Genomic DNA, 19,263 nt, shown 5'->3' with positions numbered 1-19,263 from the left:
GAGATGCATAATTTTCTACATCCTGCACTCCTTTAGTTACCAGATAATGATAGTGACCATTTATACTTGCAGTCGCCAATTAACTTACACTGTTGTGCTCCCTGAGTTGAAATCCAACATGACCAGCACACACAAAGCATGTGGGATACATATTCATAAAGATGCCCTCTGCTTCAGAGGAGGCTGTTCATGTAGTCAGTTTCATTTAAAATAGGTTTATTTCAGTTATAGGTGTTATCCATTAAGGCAAATGCTATGACAAAGGCCATTGGCCAAGCTATCAATCTCCTGTCCTAATGGACATCAAGTGTAAGTAAAATAAACCTGTGTTTTAATGGAATGGATTCCATCAGCTACCTAATCTCTCTACAACAGGGTTCCCATGGGAATATGCTGCCATCACAATACGGAGAGGCATGAAAATGTTTGGAGGCAAATGGGATAGAAAGTGGTAAGTCTACCTCCCTGCTTACCTGTTTATCTTCCACTCTGCCAGCTTCTCCGGCATCCGTATTCTAAGCCCCCATCGGATAGACTCCTGAGCTCTGATACTAGCTTGCAACAATAGACTTGCAGGCACAATAGACTTGGAGGCTTCAATGAATCTGACCCAGAAATCCTTCTGGTCCCTCTCAAGACTCACACTTTATCTCCCTGCCTACACTTCAGTGCACCAATTGCTTATGCCTGTCTGTTCAGATGATGGAGAATGTTCACAGTGACCTTGCGCTATTGAAGTATGCATTACACCAACTGAGCCAGGAAACAACTATTTCAGTTGGAAAATCTGGGGGCAGAAACTCATTAGGTATGTTAAGAAGAAGCAGAACCATTCCAAACGGAAGTCACACCAGTGTGACAGTGAGCAAAGGCTGCTTTGGGTTACATCCTAAAAGTAATACACTGCTTTGGGTTACATTAGCTACATTACAGCAGCTAATGACTTTTAGGACTTCTTAAGAGTAAGGTTCTGTACAATAAGGGTGGCTAAACTGTATCCTTCCCAATGTTTCTAACCTACAACTCCCATCATCCACAGACAGCATGGACTAGGTGCTCACATTAGTGTTTAAAACCACAAATGACTTGGGTCTGAAATATTTTAAAAAACCCACAACTTTATCTCCATGAGCCTTGCTTGGGTACTAAGATCTGTAGATGGGGCTCTCATGGTGGTCCCACCACCCTTAGTAGAGCAGGGAATGGTGGCCCAGGAGAGTGCTTTCTCTCTGGAACCCCCTAAATTTTGGAGCCCCTACCCCATAGAGGTGTTCGTGTCATCTTCATCGCACAGCTTCTGCAGTCTGTTGAAGATCCACCTCTTTACCTTGGCCTTCAACAGTTAAAGCATTTTGTTTTGGAGGGGACCCACCTCCTTTGCTGAATTTATACAGTTCTGTTCCATTTAGAGTGGTTTTCCTTGTTTTATAATTGCAATAGCTTTATAGGTTTTCATTCTATTACATATTCTATTGTAACAACCTGCCCTGGGGCTTTATGCTGAAGGACAAGTAAGAAATCTTACCAATAAATAAATAAGGAGGTTAGCACCCCTGCTGTAGAAGAACGGTCTATCCCTTCTGCTCTTAGATGTTGATGTTCCTCCTATCAAGCAAGTAATAAAGTTCTGAAATAGCAATTTTGCCTCCTTGAATCATGGGTGCAAATTGTCTTCTATAGTTCTGGCTTACTCGAAGTTCTAGTGGCATCTCAGTGAGATTTCAGTGCCTTGGGGCTATCTAGCACCTTTCATGAACCTTCAGTGACTTCCAAGGAAGTTACTACCCAAGTTAACACCTTGTTTTTTTAAAAAAAAAACAAAAAACAAAGAAAGGAAACCAATAATTCTCAGAAGTCTCCGTGTACAAATTTCTAGGAAATTTCCTTGGTGTCTAACATGCCTTGCTTTATGCCAGAGGGTAGTAAATAAGCACTATAACTGTCAGCCACTGTAGAAGAGCCTAATTAGTGGTGTGATTTAGAGCTGAAACAGCTTTCCCCATTGTGCAAAACAGAGATAATATAAGGCACGAACCTGAAAAGTATGAAGAAGAGCCATCGCTGGGCCTCGGGAAACATTCCTTGGGCTCAAAGCTTCCAGCAGGGCATGGAGCTGTCATGAGATCATCAGCACAGAAGTGGCCTGCAAGATGAGAGAAGAATATAAGTAGAACTTGGCTGCTAGATCAAGCCCAATGGTCAAATCTAGTCCAGCACCCTGTTCTCACGTGGCTGATGAGATGCCTCTTCTGGGAAGCCTGCAGGCAGGATCCGGGTGCAACAGTGCTATCCTCACTTGGGTTCCCCAGTAGCTTACATTCAGAGGCAACCACTGCACCTCTTGGGACCCAGCCTACAGGCCCCTCCAATAGCAGGCCCCTCTGATAATGACTTCAGGTAAGAGTCATCTCCCCAGTAGACCTCACAAAGAGTCTAGTCACAATCAGGAAACCTCATACTTGGACTTTACCACTTCAATCTGAAAGTGGGGCAGCACACATGCAGATGTTCTGCCATAGGGAAATATCTATCTACCCTTTGGAAATCACTCATTCAAACAATCTTCCCCACCTGCTATCTAAAGGGGTACATGCTTGCAAAAGTCAGTTAAGAACAATATTTGGGCGTGATGCACCCAGAAACTAACAATATAAAATCCAAACCCTCAATATCTAAACAATTTTTAAAAGACACATTACAACCAACTTTTTAAAAAGCTGCATTGATTACTATTATTAACATTATAATATATTTATTTATGTCCCGCCTTTTCCTCTGACAGGACTCAGGGTGGCTTACAGATAAATACTTGGTTGTATTCATTACAATATTTACCATAATGAGGATATCGCTAGTAACAACTCTGCTTTTGGATTGCAAAATGTTGATAACAAAAATAGCAATTAAGAAGCCAAAGCAAATTGCTAAAAGCAAGCGGAGCAGCAGATGAAAATCCAAAGCAAATTTGCCAAATAGATTTAAGGCCTGTTGCAATAAGCATGTCTTCAGAAGGCACTGAAAACCCAACAGAAAGGGTCCGTTCTTGAAGCAGGGAGTTACGTAATCCAGGTGTAGCGACAAAGCAGGCCTTCCTTTGAACTACGAAACTTGGCTTACTTCTAGTTTCTGTGCATTCCTTCAGACACTGAACACTGACCTGAATTGCACTGTCCACATGGCATCAAATGAAGCCTGTTCACTGGCTCCCCCAAGTACTGTGTGGATAAACAAATCAGTATAATGCAAAAAAAGGGGGGAGAGTCACCTGAAGGGCAGAGCTGGCACTGAAGGGCTCCAGCAGAGTGAGTGGATTCCTGGGCCTGATGCACCTCACCCAGGCCATCTGCAGAGCAGGCACTTCCATTACACTTTGGACTCTCAGTCTGCCTGGGAGTTGGGTCCCAAGAGCCAGGGGGACAGGGGAGGGGCTGAATGGTGCCGGCATGAGGACAAGAATATCCTGAAGGAAAAAGCAAAGTGACAGGATGCGATGTGGTGGACAAGGGATGCATTCTTGTAGCACCTGCTTGATTTCACTGTAGCTGGTGAGATCAGCGAAGGGACAAGATGGTGTCTATGTTGATAGGAATGGTTCAGAACCTGCGGAGAATGGTTGGCTGGCTAAATGCACTATTCCATTCTTCTTAGTTCTCTGACAACATTTGAAAGTTCTTTCTTTCTTTCTCTCTCTCTCTCTCTCTCTCTCTCTCTCTCTCTCTCTCTCTCTTTCGCTCTTTCTCTCTTTCTCTCTTTCTCTCTTTTTCTAGAGCTAATGGGCATAAGATGCCAGATTTATTTAAGATAAAGAATGGTACCACACTCCCCTGAACACCAATAAAATGCACACCCACAGTCTGCAGAGCAGTAGGAAACTAAGTGATATCAGAGGTCAAGTCCTCTCCCTGCTCTTCTCCCTAATGATATTGCTTAAAGCAGGAGGTGATGGAGTGAGGAGATATCAGGTCATGACGGTAGTCACTATTGCAAAGCGTCGATACCTCCACCTTCCCTCAGCAAAGTAGTTGAAAATCATGTTGCTTTGCAACGTTCGAAGTGAAATCAGAATTAATTTGGAATTAACATCCAGGGAGATATTGTTTTCAAAGTAGGGATGGAACAGCTGTTAATTTCTGCTTCTCTCAGTATCTCATTTACTCTGCTGCAGCACTGCAGAACTAGTGCCTGTCAAGGCCACCAACGGGAACAAAGCTGCCTATTGTGAAGGTCAAGGGAAATGCATGCTCTATGCAAAGCCCACATTCTGTGACTGAACCATGGCACCTCCCCTCCTTCTTAAAGGCTTCCTGTGTAGAGCAAGGTGCAGATCCATTTCCTTCTTCACTGTGATGGGGGAAACTGCCCCTGTAGAAATTTTGCCTTCCATGGGGTTCTTAAAAGAGCAGAAATCCCAGATGGGATATGGAAGCTCCATGTTAGGATAATCGAGGGAAGGACCAAAGCTCAGCGGTAGAGAAGAAGCTTAGTGTGCATTAGGCCCTGGCGTCTTGCCATTGATTGGTTCCACTGGTTATATTAAAGCCATGATGGCATCACAAAATGCATGCATCCTGCTCTTCCCTTCTGTTTGGGGATACTGCACCTTTGCCAAGCTCTAGACCTGACTAGAGAGATCAGTCCTAGAAATGGGGCCATCATTTCCACATGCTCTTCCTCCTTGGCTCCTTCTTATACTCCCTCTTCAAAAGTAGCAACTGTATTCCTAGATGCTTACATACTTCCCAAATGTCCTGACTTCTCCTCCTTTGAACCTCACATTCTGATAACTCAGAAGTTTCAGTTAGCCTCCTGCTGGCCTCCTCAGGGTTATACTGCCCTTCCCTTCCTAAACAGGATGCCCAGATATCCCAAAGAAATCTCAGCATTTTCCCTAAGTGTGTCTGGGTGTGGTGTCCCCCCTCCCACAAGTTTAACCTCAAGCACCTCTAGCTAAAGCACCTTGGGGTGCAGGATTGGGAAAGACCCCACCACCACTGTTACTGAGAAGTTGGGAAAGCTCCCATCAGTCAGGGCAGCAACCTAGGTTACTAAAGGTTTAGCACAGTATAAAGCAGCTTCCTACAGCCCTACTTTGGACAAGGACATTTCCATCTCCTATGCCATTCTTCCTCTTATGTGGGTATTTGCAAAGCCTTGCCCAGTTCTCAACTTTATCTTACTCTAGAGCTGGACCACAGTGTTATTCTAAAGCAGCAATGCTGCAGCAAGCAAAGGCCCCAGCAGCTCAGTCAGCTGCTTGTGGCTGCAAAGCCAGACAGGATGTTTGTGACTGTTGCCATGGGAACAAAGGGGCAGTCCATTCTGTACTGAGCACCGGATGTTAGCTCAGTGTGTGTGTCATATGACCTGTACAGGATGTACATGGGTGGAGTTTGGAGTTTCTCTCTGTTTGTTGAAAAGAGCAGACATGTTTTCTCTGTACTGAAGTAAAGACAGGAATAAAAGAATGTAAGATACATTTCTGTCTGAGTCTGATTCCCCTCCCTGGGGATATGCTGGAGAGCAGGGAGGAGGAGAAGCAGTTTGGTGTGTTTTTCTCACAGCCTGAGGAAAATCGCCGGAACGGACCTCGTGTGTTTTTCCTACCGGGAGTCGCCGGAGGGAGGTCAAAAGAATTCAGCCGGTGCCTGGAGAGATAGGCACATACCTCTGACCGACCCTGAATTCGGACATTGGTAGCAGTTGACGGTTGCTACGATCCATGGGAGTCTGCATCAAGGAGACTGTATTCATCCCTCTCCATGGAAGCCTGAGATGGAGGCTGATTCTCTGCAGCTAGAAGCTGACCAGAAGAAGCTGAAAGCCAAGCTACGGAGCCCAGGTATGAGATTTTCGGGCTTAAGAGTGTGAATGCAGATGGATTAATTCTCTGCTTCATGGGAGCAACGTTTGGGAAAAACAGCTCCGAGAGAGAAGAGTCTGCATTCCAAACATTCCTGTGGTTTTTCCTGTCCAAGGAAAGGAATGTGGTTGCTTAGCAACGCAGGCCAGTTTCAAGATAAGGGCTGGAAGTCAGGCTATGCCCAGATAGGCACAAACAGCTCGTGTTTTGACTAGGCCCTTACAAAGGAACTGTTGGAAGGGGACTTTCCAAGCCGCCAGTGTTATTGCTGCCAGGTGCACAGAGTGTAAACAAGCCAGCTATTGGATTTTAGAGGCTTGTGTTTGAGAGTCAATGCAAGGACTCAAAATGGATGTCAAGAAGGGAAGCCTGCCTTCTCCACCCCTCTTGACCAGTGACAATTATGCATCTTGGTCTATTAAGATGAAGGCCCTGCTGCAGAATCAGAGACTGTTTGAGGTGATTGAGAACCCCATCCCTGCAGCACCAACGCGTGCTTGGGAGTCACAGGATATGAAGGCCAGAACCGCTATAATTCTGTGCGTGTCAGACTCTCAGCTTATTCATATACAAGATTTACCGCACGCGAAAGATGTTTGGGACACGCTGAGAAGGACACATCAGAGAGATGCAGGTTCTTCAGCGTTGCTGTATTTTGAAAAGCTGACTAACCTGAGGCTTGCGCCTGATGGAGATGTTCAAGCGCACCTGACGGAAATGAAATTTCTGCGTCAGCAGATGGTGGAACGCAATTTCTGTCTCCAGGAGGAAGTGTTTTGCTTCATGGTGATCAACAGCCTGAATCGGACTTACAAAACCGTTGCCAGTCAGCTGGGGTCTCTCCCAGCGCAAGATCTAACGTCGGACAGGGTCTTTGCCGTGGTTCTGAACGAACATGACAGACTTGCTGCCCTGGAAGTCAAGGACAGGGGGAGGGAAGAACGGAGTTCAGACACCCCCACTGCTGTAGCTACTGGAGACGCCGTAGCTTTGAACGTTGTCCGATGCCACAATTGTGGACAGACTGGGCATCTTCAGCGGTACTGCAAGAAGCCACGTCAGAACAAAGGAGTCAAGGGAAGCTCCACGAAGTCTGAGGCGTCAGGCAGAAGTCATGCCAAGTCACAGGCGAAGCCTGCAAAGGCTTTGATGTCCCTAAAAGCCACACCACAAGTGGGGAATTCCTTCGTTTTAGACACGGGAGCGACGGTTCACATGACCCGTCGTAGGGATTTGTTTTCGTCGTTTAAGAAGCGAAGCTTCGTTGTACAACAAGCCAACGGTCAAGAGCTGGAAGCCACCGGAATTGGGACTGTGTATCTTAAAAGTCTGAACTTGACTATAAACAATGTTTATTTGGTTCCAGAGTTGAAGTACAATCTGCTCAGCGTTTCGCAGATTGCCAAGAAGGGACTAAAACTGTCCTATGATGATCAACACTGCGAGATCTACAAAGATGGAGAGTTGTATCTTTCTGCCAAAGAGAAAGATGGACTGTATTTGTTGACTTTTGATCAAAGTGATTACATGGAATGTAATTCTTGTGATTCTAACATGATTTCTTTTGCAGGTGTAGCTGAAAAGAACGCCAAGCAGGTGACCTCAAGGGTCGACAGGGCATTTCAGCGGGTGTATGCTGATGTGATTGGTCCTTTAGCACCATCTAGAGGCAATGCGAAATATTACCTAATATGTGTTGATTCTTTTACAGGTTTTGTCTGGATTTATCTTTTGGAGAGACCGAAAGAAGCCTTAGAAAGGTTTAAAGAGTTTTGTGACAAAGTTAAAAATATGCATGATGCTGACATAGATTGTCTTTGCACAGATGAGAAGCCAATTTTTCTCTTACAGGATTTCCAGAGGTTCCTGAAGAAGAAAGGGATAAGACACAAAATTGCAGCTTCCGAAGAAGCTTGGAAGAGATGTGTCTGTGTTAGGGTGAACAAAGAATTGCAAAAAGGAATGGAAGCGCAATTGCTTAGTTCACATCTGCCACATGAGTACTGGGCTGAGTCGCTAATGTCATTTTGTTACACGTGGTTGAGAAAGTTTTCAAATGAGTTGGGAAGTTCTCCTTTTGAGAAACTGTTCCACAGAAAACCTTCTGTTGCCCATTTCAAGGTTTTTGGGTCTCATGTGAGGACAGAAGCTCCGGGTGGAGTAAAGAATGCCAGAGGCATTTTTGTGGGTTATGAAAAGGGTCTCTACAGAGTAATTTTGTCTGAATCTGGAAAGGTGATTCTCACAAAATTTCTAGAGAGTGCTCCTGAACAGGAGCGAGTGATTGTTCACACATTTCCCACAGGAGATGATGGTGATTCCGATGATGATGATGATGAGTTTGATCTTATTGAGTTCAGTAGTACTGATGATGACAGCGATAGCTCAGACAGCTCAGTTGTCACAGTCATTGAGAAGAAATCTCACACAATGACTAGACCCTCAGAAGAGGAGGATGAACCACTGATTAAGCTTAGTACTGGTTCTTCAGAGAGTTCAGAGGCTGAACCAGAAAGCAAGGGAGAGCAGCACCTCTTACGTAGGTCTGAGAGAGCAACGAAGGGTGTACCACCAAAGAGGTATTCACAAGAGTTTGCTAACCTAGCTATTGCATGTGTTGCTGTTGTAAACGACCAAGGTCAAATTGAAGCTGTGTCTGAGTCAGAGACAAAGGCACAACAGAGAGTTGTTAACCAAGGTAATGCAGAAGCACTCATTCCTTGGAAGTCACACAACCAGAGAGGTACATTGGTAAAACCAGTGGCGGGTAGTTCCAAGGGTGGAACTGAAACAACAGGGGAGTGTTATACATATAACAACTGTTTGTTTTCTTCTCTGGATGACGCTTTGCTCGCAGCACGCATTGATACTTTAGGGGGAGTATGTTATTCTAAAGCAGCAATGCTGCAGCAAGCAAAGGCCCCAGCAGCTCAGTCAGCTGCTTGTGGCTGCAAAGCCAGACAGGATGTTTGTGACTGTTGCCATGGGAACAAAGGGGCAGTCCATTCTGTACTGAGCACCGGATGTTAGCTCAGTGTGTGTGTCATATGACCTGTACAGGATGTACATGGGTGGAGTTTGGAGTTTCTCTCTGTTTGTTGAAAAGAGCAGACATGTTTTCTCTGTACTGAAGTAAAGACAGGAATAAAAGAATGTAAGATACATTTCTGTCTGAGTCTGATTCCCCTCCCTGGGGATATGCTGGAGAGCAGGGAGGAGGAGAAGCAGTTTGGTGTGTTTTTCTCACAGCCTGAGGAAAATCGCCGGAACGGACCTCGTGTGTTTTTCCTACCGGGAGTCGCCGGAGGGAGGTCAAAAGAATTCAGCCGGTGCCTGGAGAGATAGGCACATACCTCTGACCGACCCTGAATTCTGACACACAGGACAAATTACAGCCCCTTCTTCAAAATGTTGAACTCCAGCCAAAACCCATTACACACACACACACACACACACACACACACACACACTTTCATTTATTATATTTCTGTGCCACTTTTGACTCACAATGCTCATAAGCAAAAAATAACAATAGCATAATAGAGCATCATAAATACAACATAAATAGTATAGAATAATTAACAAATTATGAGTAAAACAACCACATTCTATAAAACACTATTAACAGAACAACTAAAAAATAAGCTAAACAGCAAACCCACAACAAAAGTCATATAAGATTCACAAAGCATTACAGCACTCATAATCTACAAAACAATATTAACAAATTAGCAACCCAAAATAAAACACTGTTGAATTCACACATACTCTCTCCCCACCCCCATGACTCATAATCTTCCACTGAGTTCATCAAAAGACACTACACATAATGCCCATGGCAGTAGCTCTGTTCTGAAGGGTCCTAGGGCTGGATGGTGGGGCAAGGCAGGTGATGATCAGCACAAAGTCTCACTCTGCTCATATATGTGTATCTGAAGAAGTGTGCATGCACACGAAAGCTCATACCAAGAACTAACTTAGTTGGTCTTTAAGGTGCTACTGGAAGGAATTTTTTTATTTTGTTCTGCTCATATATATATGTGTGAGTTTTAGAAGCCTTTTCTAGGCTTTGTTGCTAATATTAAGAAAAGACTGGTTTGCAAATGTTTCATTATGTCAAAAATGGCCAATTTTTGTAGACAAAGACTGTGTCTTGCTCTGCCAGAACTGCTCTGAAAGGACAATATTCTGTACCAACCTCTAGAGATTGCCTTGGTGCCAGCACACGTTCTCCTAGCTCCATATTTTGCACAATGAATGCTCCCAGGAGCAGGCTGCTCTCTATTCATCGGACACTAATACCAGAAGCCGAAAGCCTGGAAACCCAAGACCCAATGTTATCTGATTTCCATAACAGTGAATTACAGACCACTGCTGGAAGTGAACCACTAAGGCTTTTCATGAAACATCAATCATTCCATTTTGCCTTTTATCAGTCGACATCAAGGCAGCCAGAATACAGGAACACTTCATTATTTAATTAGGAGGATCCTCATTACGGAGATCAGAATCAAGTTACTGACTACAGTGGCACAGTGGGAGGTACCTGGATGTGCTCATTAAATACTTTGGCTTCCAATGGAGCAACAAGTCATGAAGAAGGGGAGAGCCTGAAACTCCCCAGCAGATGAAACTTTGGGCCTGGAAGGCCACGAAGCAAACAGCTCCGCAAAGCTTTAGCTGCTTTCATCAAGGAGCTGTCCGGTGCTGAAAGCTACCCTGATGTATTGTGACCAGGGATGCTTAAGAAATTTGATCTTCACAAATTTCAAAGCAAATCAACCTGATCAGCCCCTCCTGGACTTAGCATGAGGATTAGAACATAGCTATCTGCCCAACACAATTCTTGGCTCAAAAAAATGCACAAGGTAATATGTCCAAAGGTGTACTTTAAGTTAAGTTTTAAGCTACGCATTTAAAACAGAATGTTTTTATATCAGTGTAAATCAGCTGATTGTTAGCATAGCATTGTGCACAGAAGCCTCAATGGTCAGCTGATCATCAGGGCTTGCAAAGCAGAAGAAGAAGAAGAAGAAGAAGAAGAGTTTGGATTTGATATCCCGCCTTTCACTCCCTTTTAAGGAGTCTCAAAGCGGCTAACATTCTCCTTTCCCTTCCTCCCCCACAACAAACACTCTGTGAGGTGAGTGGGGCTGAGAGACTTCAAAGAAGTGTGACTAGCCCAAGGTCACCCAGCAGCTGCATGTGGAGGAGTGGAGGCGCGAACCCGGTTCCCCAGATTACGAGACTACCGCTCTTAACCACTACACCACACAGTGCTAGCAAAGTCCTAATGATCAGCTGATTCTTGGTGCTTGCAAATCACCATGCCAGGGGTCCCATCAGCTGATTGGTGGTGCCTGAAAATATCTTTGTGGCCCAGGCAGACCTTTACCTGCTCCACACTCAGTGTCATAAATGATGTCAGATGTGGTCATGGCTTGGCTAAAATGGTCTCACGAGTCGGATAGGGAGGCCTAGTGGGCTTTACTAGGTCCATGGGTGAGGAATCCTCACCATCGACACCCTGTGTTTTTCCTTGTCTTAATTTCCACTTTTCCATTACCTCCCTGGAATGCAGGTACCAACCTTACAGCCTTCTCCTACCACCCTATTCCTGTGTGGGAGACAAGTCCTGATATTGCTGGTCGTGTGACCCTGGTCTTCGCTGAGCCTTTTCTTCCTTGCCCACCCAGAATTCCCAAGACTGATACTTTTATAGCTTCACATTTATTATTTCATACTAGAGACAGATAATTTAGAATGGGATAAAAAGCGAAACCGGCAGAAGCTAGAAAATGTTTCGTCAACTCACCTTGATGAGAGTAAAAAAATAAAAAGCCACTGGTGATGCCTGAAGTGCCGCTGAGTATTTTTACATGCCACCAACCATTCCTAATATGCCTGGCAAGCAGGCAGCACTGAAGCCTTGCAGTTATCTCTGCTGTGCATTTATGGGTTCTAGTTCATACAATTTGCAAAAAAAGAAAACTCCTTTGATTTTGGGTACTTGTTCAGATCACACTACCAGCCTGTTTGCAAGTGCTTTCATATAATTTGGCAGAGAAAGCCTTGCCTATGGGTGCAGTGGAGAAGAATGCAGTTTTAATGTAATATGAATTTCATAGTGTGTGTGTGTATCATCTATCTATCTATCTATCTATCTATCTATCTATCTATCTATCTAAAAATAAAAACTCACAAGGGTAAGCCACATGCATTTGCTTCCCATCTTCTTTCTCCCCATAAAAAGTGCTTTGGTGATTTTCACAGATAACTCTTCTCCCATCTCCAGTGGGAAATAAATTTCCAGCATGAATTATTTCAGATATTTGATTCCCTTCCAGCCCGATTTTATGCTGAGAGACAGTGTGCAGTGGGAAGCAACCTCTAATTCTGGTTGCTTGTCTTTCTCTGTAATTTTCTGAGCCATTTCAGCCAATTAATCATCTCTAATAACATTCTACGCTTTCATAATTCTCAAAGGCAATTGTTGCTTTTTAAAACAAAGGTCTGAGCTCCCCTCTGCCCATCCTCCTGTCATATTTGGTTCAGTGCTAATGTCACAGTGATGAATTTGCAACACCCCGATCATTCCCACAATGACAGGCTAGCGATATCCTGAGGACGGGATTATCAAGACGTCTCTGGAATATCAAGCAGGGGGAGGTGTGCAGTAGTTAAGAGCAAGGAGCTCTTTAAATGGCTTATGGAGGACAATTGAGAATTCACTTATTTACTGGTGGAGCACATCTAATCTCCCAGGCTTTACTTTCAGCTTTCCTGAAGACTTAAAAAGTTGAGCCTGCCAAGTTGCTTCAAGTCATAGAAATGTAGGGCTGTAAAGGACCTGAAAGTCATTCAGGCAAGCCCTCCCCCATTCAGGTGGGCTGGCCTGACCCACAGATTCTCCCAAGCTGAGGTTATTACAAATCAATAAGTTGAAGTCACACAGAATTCCACTTCAGCATCTGCTGAAGACACAGGGAGAGACGTGAAACAGACACAAAGACCTTTCCCCCCAAACATTTTTTCCTTACACTGTTAAGAAACTCAAAGCTATTTTACTGGGGAACTCCTGAGATGGACATCTGGAGCTGACTGGGAAAATGAAGCTTCATTTCTTTTTAATTGCAAAGTGCATTAATTGTGCCAAAATCTGGAGCCCCAGATCAGAGCACACAAAGTTATTAATGATTATGGCATGTCAAACCAGGGTGTATTCACACACACTTTTTAATATGCTCAAGTCCTCATTTTTTCCCTAAACCTCACGTCTCTCTCTGGGCTGCCAGAAATCACTTTCTCTGAGTCTTTGGCAGAATATGAGAGTCACCATTCATAGAAAAACAACCAGGGACTTTAGCATTTCTGGCTGATTCAGCCTGTCTAAATATTGAATAGCATTTATTGTGTTAACCCATAGACCAAAGCAGAAACCTGCCTAAATATTGTGTGTGTGGCCTCCTATCCAGTCAATGATATAAGAACAAGGCTTTTATCTCATATCACTGCACTTTTTACTATGAAGAAGAAAGGGAAGATTACCTCTTTGTCACACAGTATTGTCTTGCTCTCCTGGGATCAACATGGAGCAAATGAAACCTAATTGCTGCTGAAATATCTTCACGACTCTACTGCCCCCAGACTGTCACTGAGCCACTGCTTTAATAAGAACTATTTCAAGGGTTTGGAAGCAAAAGCAGAGAGTTACTATTGATCCAGGGCCTGTCTGTGTTTTGCATCCAAGGTGGCTCAGAAGAACAGCCTACCTGTTGGACAAGGCTGGCACTCTGGACTTCCTTCCATAGAGAAAAAGCCAGGGAAACAGGCTCTGCAAAAGGTATGGCTGGGACTGGGCTCGTGACCACCTGGGCAATGCTGAAGAGAGAAAACAGAGAACAATTTGATGAGGGTGCCTTTCCCCAACACAAAATTATCCATACAACCAAAGCCCAATTGATCCTTAATACACAAACAAAATAAATTTGCAACCAAAAATAGAGTTAAGAGGGACATTAAAAACACTATGTATGTATGCATGTATGATTACTTATTTGTCACTACCATACAATTAAAAAGACAGAAAGAAGATACAATATCAAGTTAAAATACATCAAAATATTAGAAAGTATTATTAACTAAAAGTGCTTATACTATATCAACAGAAAAAGGACACATCCTATTCTTCTCATCTAAAAGATGAACACCAATTAGGAGATCAGCTAGCATTAGGTGTGATACTCTATACCTGTATCTCCTGTCCATCAGGGCAGACATATCCTTTGGGGCATTCCTGACACTCCATCTCTCCAGCAGGCGAATACTGACCAGGGATGCACTTTCGCTGTAGACCCATCTGTGAATCACACCGGTAGCCATCTGGACATACCTGGCACCCAGCTCGGGTGCCCAAGCTGATGTAACCATCTGGGCAGGCCTGCCAAGGAAGTTATGAGCCATTAAGAGGTGTGCTTTTAAATGGAATGGTGTCCCCAAAGGAGTCACAGAAATGCTGCGTTCCCAATTTGCCATTACTGGAACCAAGATCTTTATGAATAACATTTCACTAGCAGGCAATGTCTGGGTATCTGTGACACAACTCATGAACAAGCATTTGCCCTTTATAACACCAACACTTTTGCTTCCATTTCATGATCTCTTCTTGCTTCATGTGCCAGATCTTTTGCCAAGCCAGTTTTAAGGTCAAGTTACTTACATATAAAACCTAAACAACTCTGGACCAGGAAACCAAAAGGACTGACCCCCCCCCCACCTGCCTGGGAACAGGATAAAGATGAATAAATGGAACCCCAGTTAGCCTTGCCGTGGCTTGATGATGATTGACATGTCATAATGTAGAGGTGGGATTTTTCACTGGTAGTGCTGGTGTTATAGAATGCACTCTGTTGACATATACTCTGTATTAGAGAGAAGGATAAACTCAATGAACTCTTTTTATTTTATTCTGGCAGAAGATGGAAGCAGCGGTGTTTTGTGGGAGCTTACTTGGCACCAGGAATATTTAAGAGGGAAAGAAAGAAAGTCAAAAGCAGAAGAACTGCTGTTCACATTTTGCAGCGCCCAAGATGTTAAGAAACAACCCAGACACATCAGAAACAATCCCATAATATTCTTTTGGGCTCACGTCAGTTACGAGCAGCTGATGCAAGAGTAATTTCTCTTAAATAGCACTGCAGAGATGTGTTAATCACAGGATCTGGGAACACGCCCCATGTTTTGCCTGGCAGAGGGAGAACAACTGAACATATTATTTTAATTCAGAACATCTAATGATGGGGATTTTGATACCCGGATGATGAAAGTTGCACTTTTTAACTTAGAGACCGCTATCTTCTATGCCAAGTACATTTAGATGGGAGGCAAGGATGGATCTCGACAGGAGCCTGCGTTACCAGCCCCTGAGTTTACAACAGCCTCCAGCTGGCTCTATATGCTTTGAAGATGGCCCTGACCATCTATAGAGCCTCATTCCAGGAATGTCTAGGCCTTTCAGCACTGCCACTTCACATAGTTGCTCCCTCATGTTAGCTGCAATATTCAGCAGAGCACTATCCCAGCTGACAGGTTTTACACTGTGCTCTACCTGCCCCCCAACCCATGATAAACTGCATGAGATCTGTCTCCCGCTCTGCTCCTGAGTACACTGTGGGCTCCTCAACACACATGGGGGGGGGGGAGAGTGAAAGAGAGAGAGATTGCATCCTTTAAATTTTATTTCAAAAATCAGCTGCTAAATATTTAACTGACCAATTGTGTCACAGATAACTCAGTTCTGCCCTCCTAAAATAAAGCCTGACTACGGCCATGGTGGGTAGGACTCCCTGCCTTATTGTTTGAAGAAACAAGAAGGATTCAGCAATTGAGCACCCTCTGAGTATGAACAGAAACCCCATTTTAGCTACTGACTCTCTCCATACTCTCCTCTTTCCCGTCCTGTTTCATTTACCTGGCAGGATGCACTATCTTCCTGAGCTGTAAGTTGATTATAGGTTCCTATGGGGCATAAGCGTGGAGCTATCTGACCTCCTGGGCAGCTGCAAAGCAAAGCAACAAAAGTTTGAGTCCAACTGACCTTTGGCTCCTTGTGAGTTTCCCACAGCAAGGGCTAACCCTCAGCTGAACCTCAATTAGACCTAATAGGCTGACTCTCATACTATCACCCTATAGTGGGACTCAAAGTGAAGGTTTTCTTCCAGTTCACTCACAGGAATGTAGCTTTTTAGGCTCAGTAGGTAGTTTTAACTAAAGTACACATTTTTTGCAAGCCATCTCCCCTGATATAATGTATTTTGTATGTTACTTTCACCGATACATACATTTTTATGCACGCTTTAACTTTGCATGTGCATTTTGGCAAACACTGGTTGCAGAACTGCAGCAGAAAATTTAGGTAAGTGAGAATTTCAAAGGATAGCTGTGTTCTGGGTCACATATTGTTTCAGACAGTGTGGCCTTGATATATTTGGCTTTAAAGGCATACTAAATCAAATTTCTCCTCCATCCCCATGATCTGCAAAATTTTCCAAGGTCCTTCTTTCTAACACTTTCATCCCATTCTAAATCCATCCTTCACCCAATGCTGAAATATTGTCCCTTACTATCCTGCTTCTCCTCTGTCCCCTCCCCCTCCCTTTATGGACTCCCCAATAATGAATTGTACTTTGTATGGACCTCGGGGCTGAGCCCTACTTCCTTTTCCTTTTTGCCTGGAAACCTCTGTAAAGTGCCACCTCCCTACTAGCCTCTTCTGAGCACAGAAACAAACCGAAGCTTCTCTGGGATCCCTTTATGCATTTCTAGTTTCATTGTGTCACACACACACACACACACAATCACTGGCCTAAGGTGCTCCCTTACAAGAATCCAACAGGGCACTCGAGGCAGTTGCCAGAGGTGTGGTAGTATCCTTTTGAGCAGTTAATGAGGCACCGACTCTTACAGATTATATCTTCATCGCTCATGGAAAGAGAGAGAGTTCCTGCAAGAAAGAAGAAAATGGTCCCTGGAGATGGCAAGCACAGCAGAGCCAGGATACTAGATCTAGCTTCCCAACAGAAATTGTCTGAAGGCATGTGAGGCCACCACATTGCTAAAGCTAAGCAGGTCTGGATCAGTACCTGGATTGGAGAGGAACTGGGGACCACATCTATCTGTCTGTCTGTCTATTGCTTTTATAGTCCACCATTCCTCCAAAGATCTCAAGGTGGTCTACATCGTTCTTCTCCTCCCCATTTTATCCTCCCAACAACACTGTGAAGTTAGTTAAGCTGAGAGTGAGTGACTGACCCAAAGTTACCCAGTGAGCTACATGACCGAGTGAGCATTTGAACCCTGGTCTCCCAGATCCTAGTATAACACTCTAACCACTACACCCCATTGGCTCTCACATGTACGCTGTCTCAGGTTTCATGATAGAGGAAAGGCAGGATACAAATGCAATAAATAAATAAATTGACCCTCTTTTTCTTCAAGGAGCTCAAGGTGGTGTACATGGTTCTCACTCTCCTCATTTAATCCCCACAACAACCTTCTGTAGTAGTTTAGGGTGTCAGGCAGTGACCAGTCCAACGTCACTCAGTGTATTTCATGGCTTAGTGGAGATTTGAACACTTGTCTCCCAGGTCTTAGTCTGGTCCTGTATGCCACAATCCTCTCAGTTCAGAAGGTCAGAAGAAAGATGTTACGACTCAATGTCTGGAAGACATGGCCTGGGAGATCTACCAGCAATCCTAGCAATGGGGAGGTTTGCAGTGTGGCTTCTGGAAAGGCACTCAACACATGTCCAGTGGCAGTTTTATCACATCCCAGGACACAACCTTGCTATCAAGGAAAGATTCTGGAGCTGGTCACAAATCCAGCTCTGCCTAACAGAAGAGCAGAAGCCAACCTGAGAATCCAGAAATACAGTATGGCTTCCTTCGGGGGGGGGGGAGCTGACACCTGCTTCCAAGAGACTTCAATGCAACTTCAATAATAATAATAATAATAATAATAATAATAATAATAATAATAATAATTTATTATTTATACACCACCCATCTGGTTTCCCCAGCCAGCAAAATATTAAAACACAATAGTCTGTTAAACATTAAAAGCTTCCCTAAACAGGGCTGCCTTCAGATGTCTTCTAAAAGTCTGGTAGTTGTTTATCTCTTTGACATCTGATGGGAGGGTGTTCCACAGGGCGGGTGCCACTACCGAGAAGGCCCTCTGCCTGGTTCCCTGTAACTTGGCTTCTCGCAGCGGGGGAACTGCCAGAAGGCCCTCGGCACTGGACCTCAGTGTCCGAGCAGAGCGATAGGGGTGGAGACACTCCTTCAGGTATACTGGACCTTTCCCTTTGGGCAAAATGAAGATAATCATACCGCAAGATCCTTTGTAACAAAAACAAACAAAACACCCTTTTTGAAAGGGTGGAATTCATGAATCAACAGTTTGTATTAGGAAATGGGCCTCCTGAACCCAAGGTCTAAAGATTTTAGTGTGAGCACTTGACACTAAAATAATTCTTTTCTTTGTCCTGACATCATTTCCAAAGCTCAGCCAGTGAGAGCCTATTAGTTTCAATCTAACGAAGGTCTAGCCCACGATCCCTTTGTAACTGTGCCTGGTGCTATGCCTTTTGGAGGACTTGACTCTCGGCACATGTATTCATTATTTGCTTATTAGGCAAGCTGCCCGACAAATGGTGGAGATGTTTGATGCCGGCAGCATGGGCCAGACTGTTCTTTCAGAAATGGACTTTTCCCTTTCAAACATGCAAACAGAAGAGAGCAGAGCAAAAAGGGACAGGATTGTTCCACTGCCAGAAATTTACTAAGCATGCACAGAAATTCAGGCTACATGTACACCATACATTTAAAGGGCATTTAAAGCACACCCCACCCAAAGAATCCTGGGAAGTATAATCCCTGAGTCATAATTGCAAGCACCCTTAACAAACTACAGTTCCCAGGCTTTCTTTTTGGGGGGGGGAGATGCACTTTTAAGACATAGTAGGCTTATCCATACTATGTAAGGAAGGGGCAGGGATAACAGAAGCATCTCACTATTTAAACATACTGAACAAGAGAAAATGCATTGAATGAAAACAAATTTGCCAAAAGATGGGTGATTTTTATTTCCTTCTTGAATTACGATGTAAAACTGTATTCATTGTTCCCCCTTCTAAACTTTATGATTAATGAGTATGCACTACATTTATCTTCTGAATTATTATTTTTTAAAAATCTCTATTTTTAAAACAACAACCACCACCAAAAATGCCAACAAGCCATGTAAAAGATTCTTGACTCGGGGTCTTGTCCAGGCTTAAGGAACGAAGGACAGAATGTTCCCTCAAATCTTCTTCTTTTTTAAAAAAAGAAACAAAACGAAAA

At 43.9% G+C, this 19,263-nt stretch overlaps 1 protein-coding gene across 8 annotated transcripts in view; it reads right to left on the bottom strand.

Moving 5' to 3' along the window:
- LOC307203588 (uncharacterized protein) overlaps window positions 1–19,263 on the bottom strand; it is a 151,077-nt gene that overhangs the window by 116,758 nt on the left and 15,056 nt on the right. For all 8 annotated transcript variants that reach the window (XR_013833309.1, XM_079954466.1, XM_079954463.1 and 5 more), the window contains 6 exons: window positions 16,742–16,862; window positions 15,831–15,918; window positions 14,112–14,300; window positions 13,633–13,741; window positions 3,266–3,460; window positions 2,036–2,143 (listed from right to left, as the gene is read on the bottom strand). Coding sequence is in view for 7 of the 8 variants with exons in the window: in XM_079954466.1 (XP_079810592.1) it covers window positions 2,036–2,143; window positions 3,266–3,460; window positions 13,633–13,741; window positions 14,112–14,300; window positions 15,831–15,918; window positions 16,742–16,862 (810 nt within the window). In the remaining variant the exon portion in view is untranslated. The remainder of the gene's footprint in view (window positions 1–2,035; window positions 2,144–3,265; window positions 3,461–13,632; window positions 13,742–14,111; window positions 14,301–15,830; window positions 15,919–16,741; window positions 16,863–19,263) is intronic.

The sequence above is a fragment of the Podarcis cretensis genome (assembly GCF_951804945.1).
Source record: "Podarcis cretensis genome assembly, chromosome: 15".
Lineage (NCBI taxonomy): Eukaryota > Metazoa > Chordata > Lepidosauria > Squamata > Lacertidae > Podarcis > Podarcis cretensis.
Note: the sequence above shows the minus strand (reverse complement) of the source record. Positions and strands in the feature narration are given on the sequence as shown.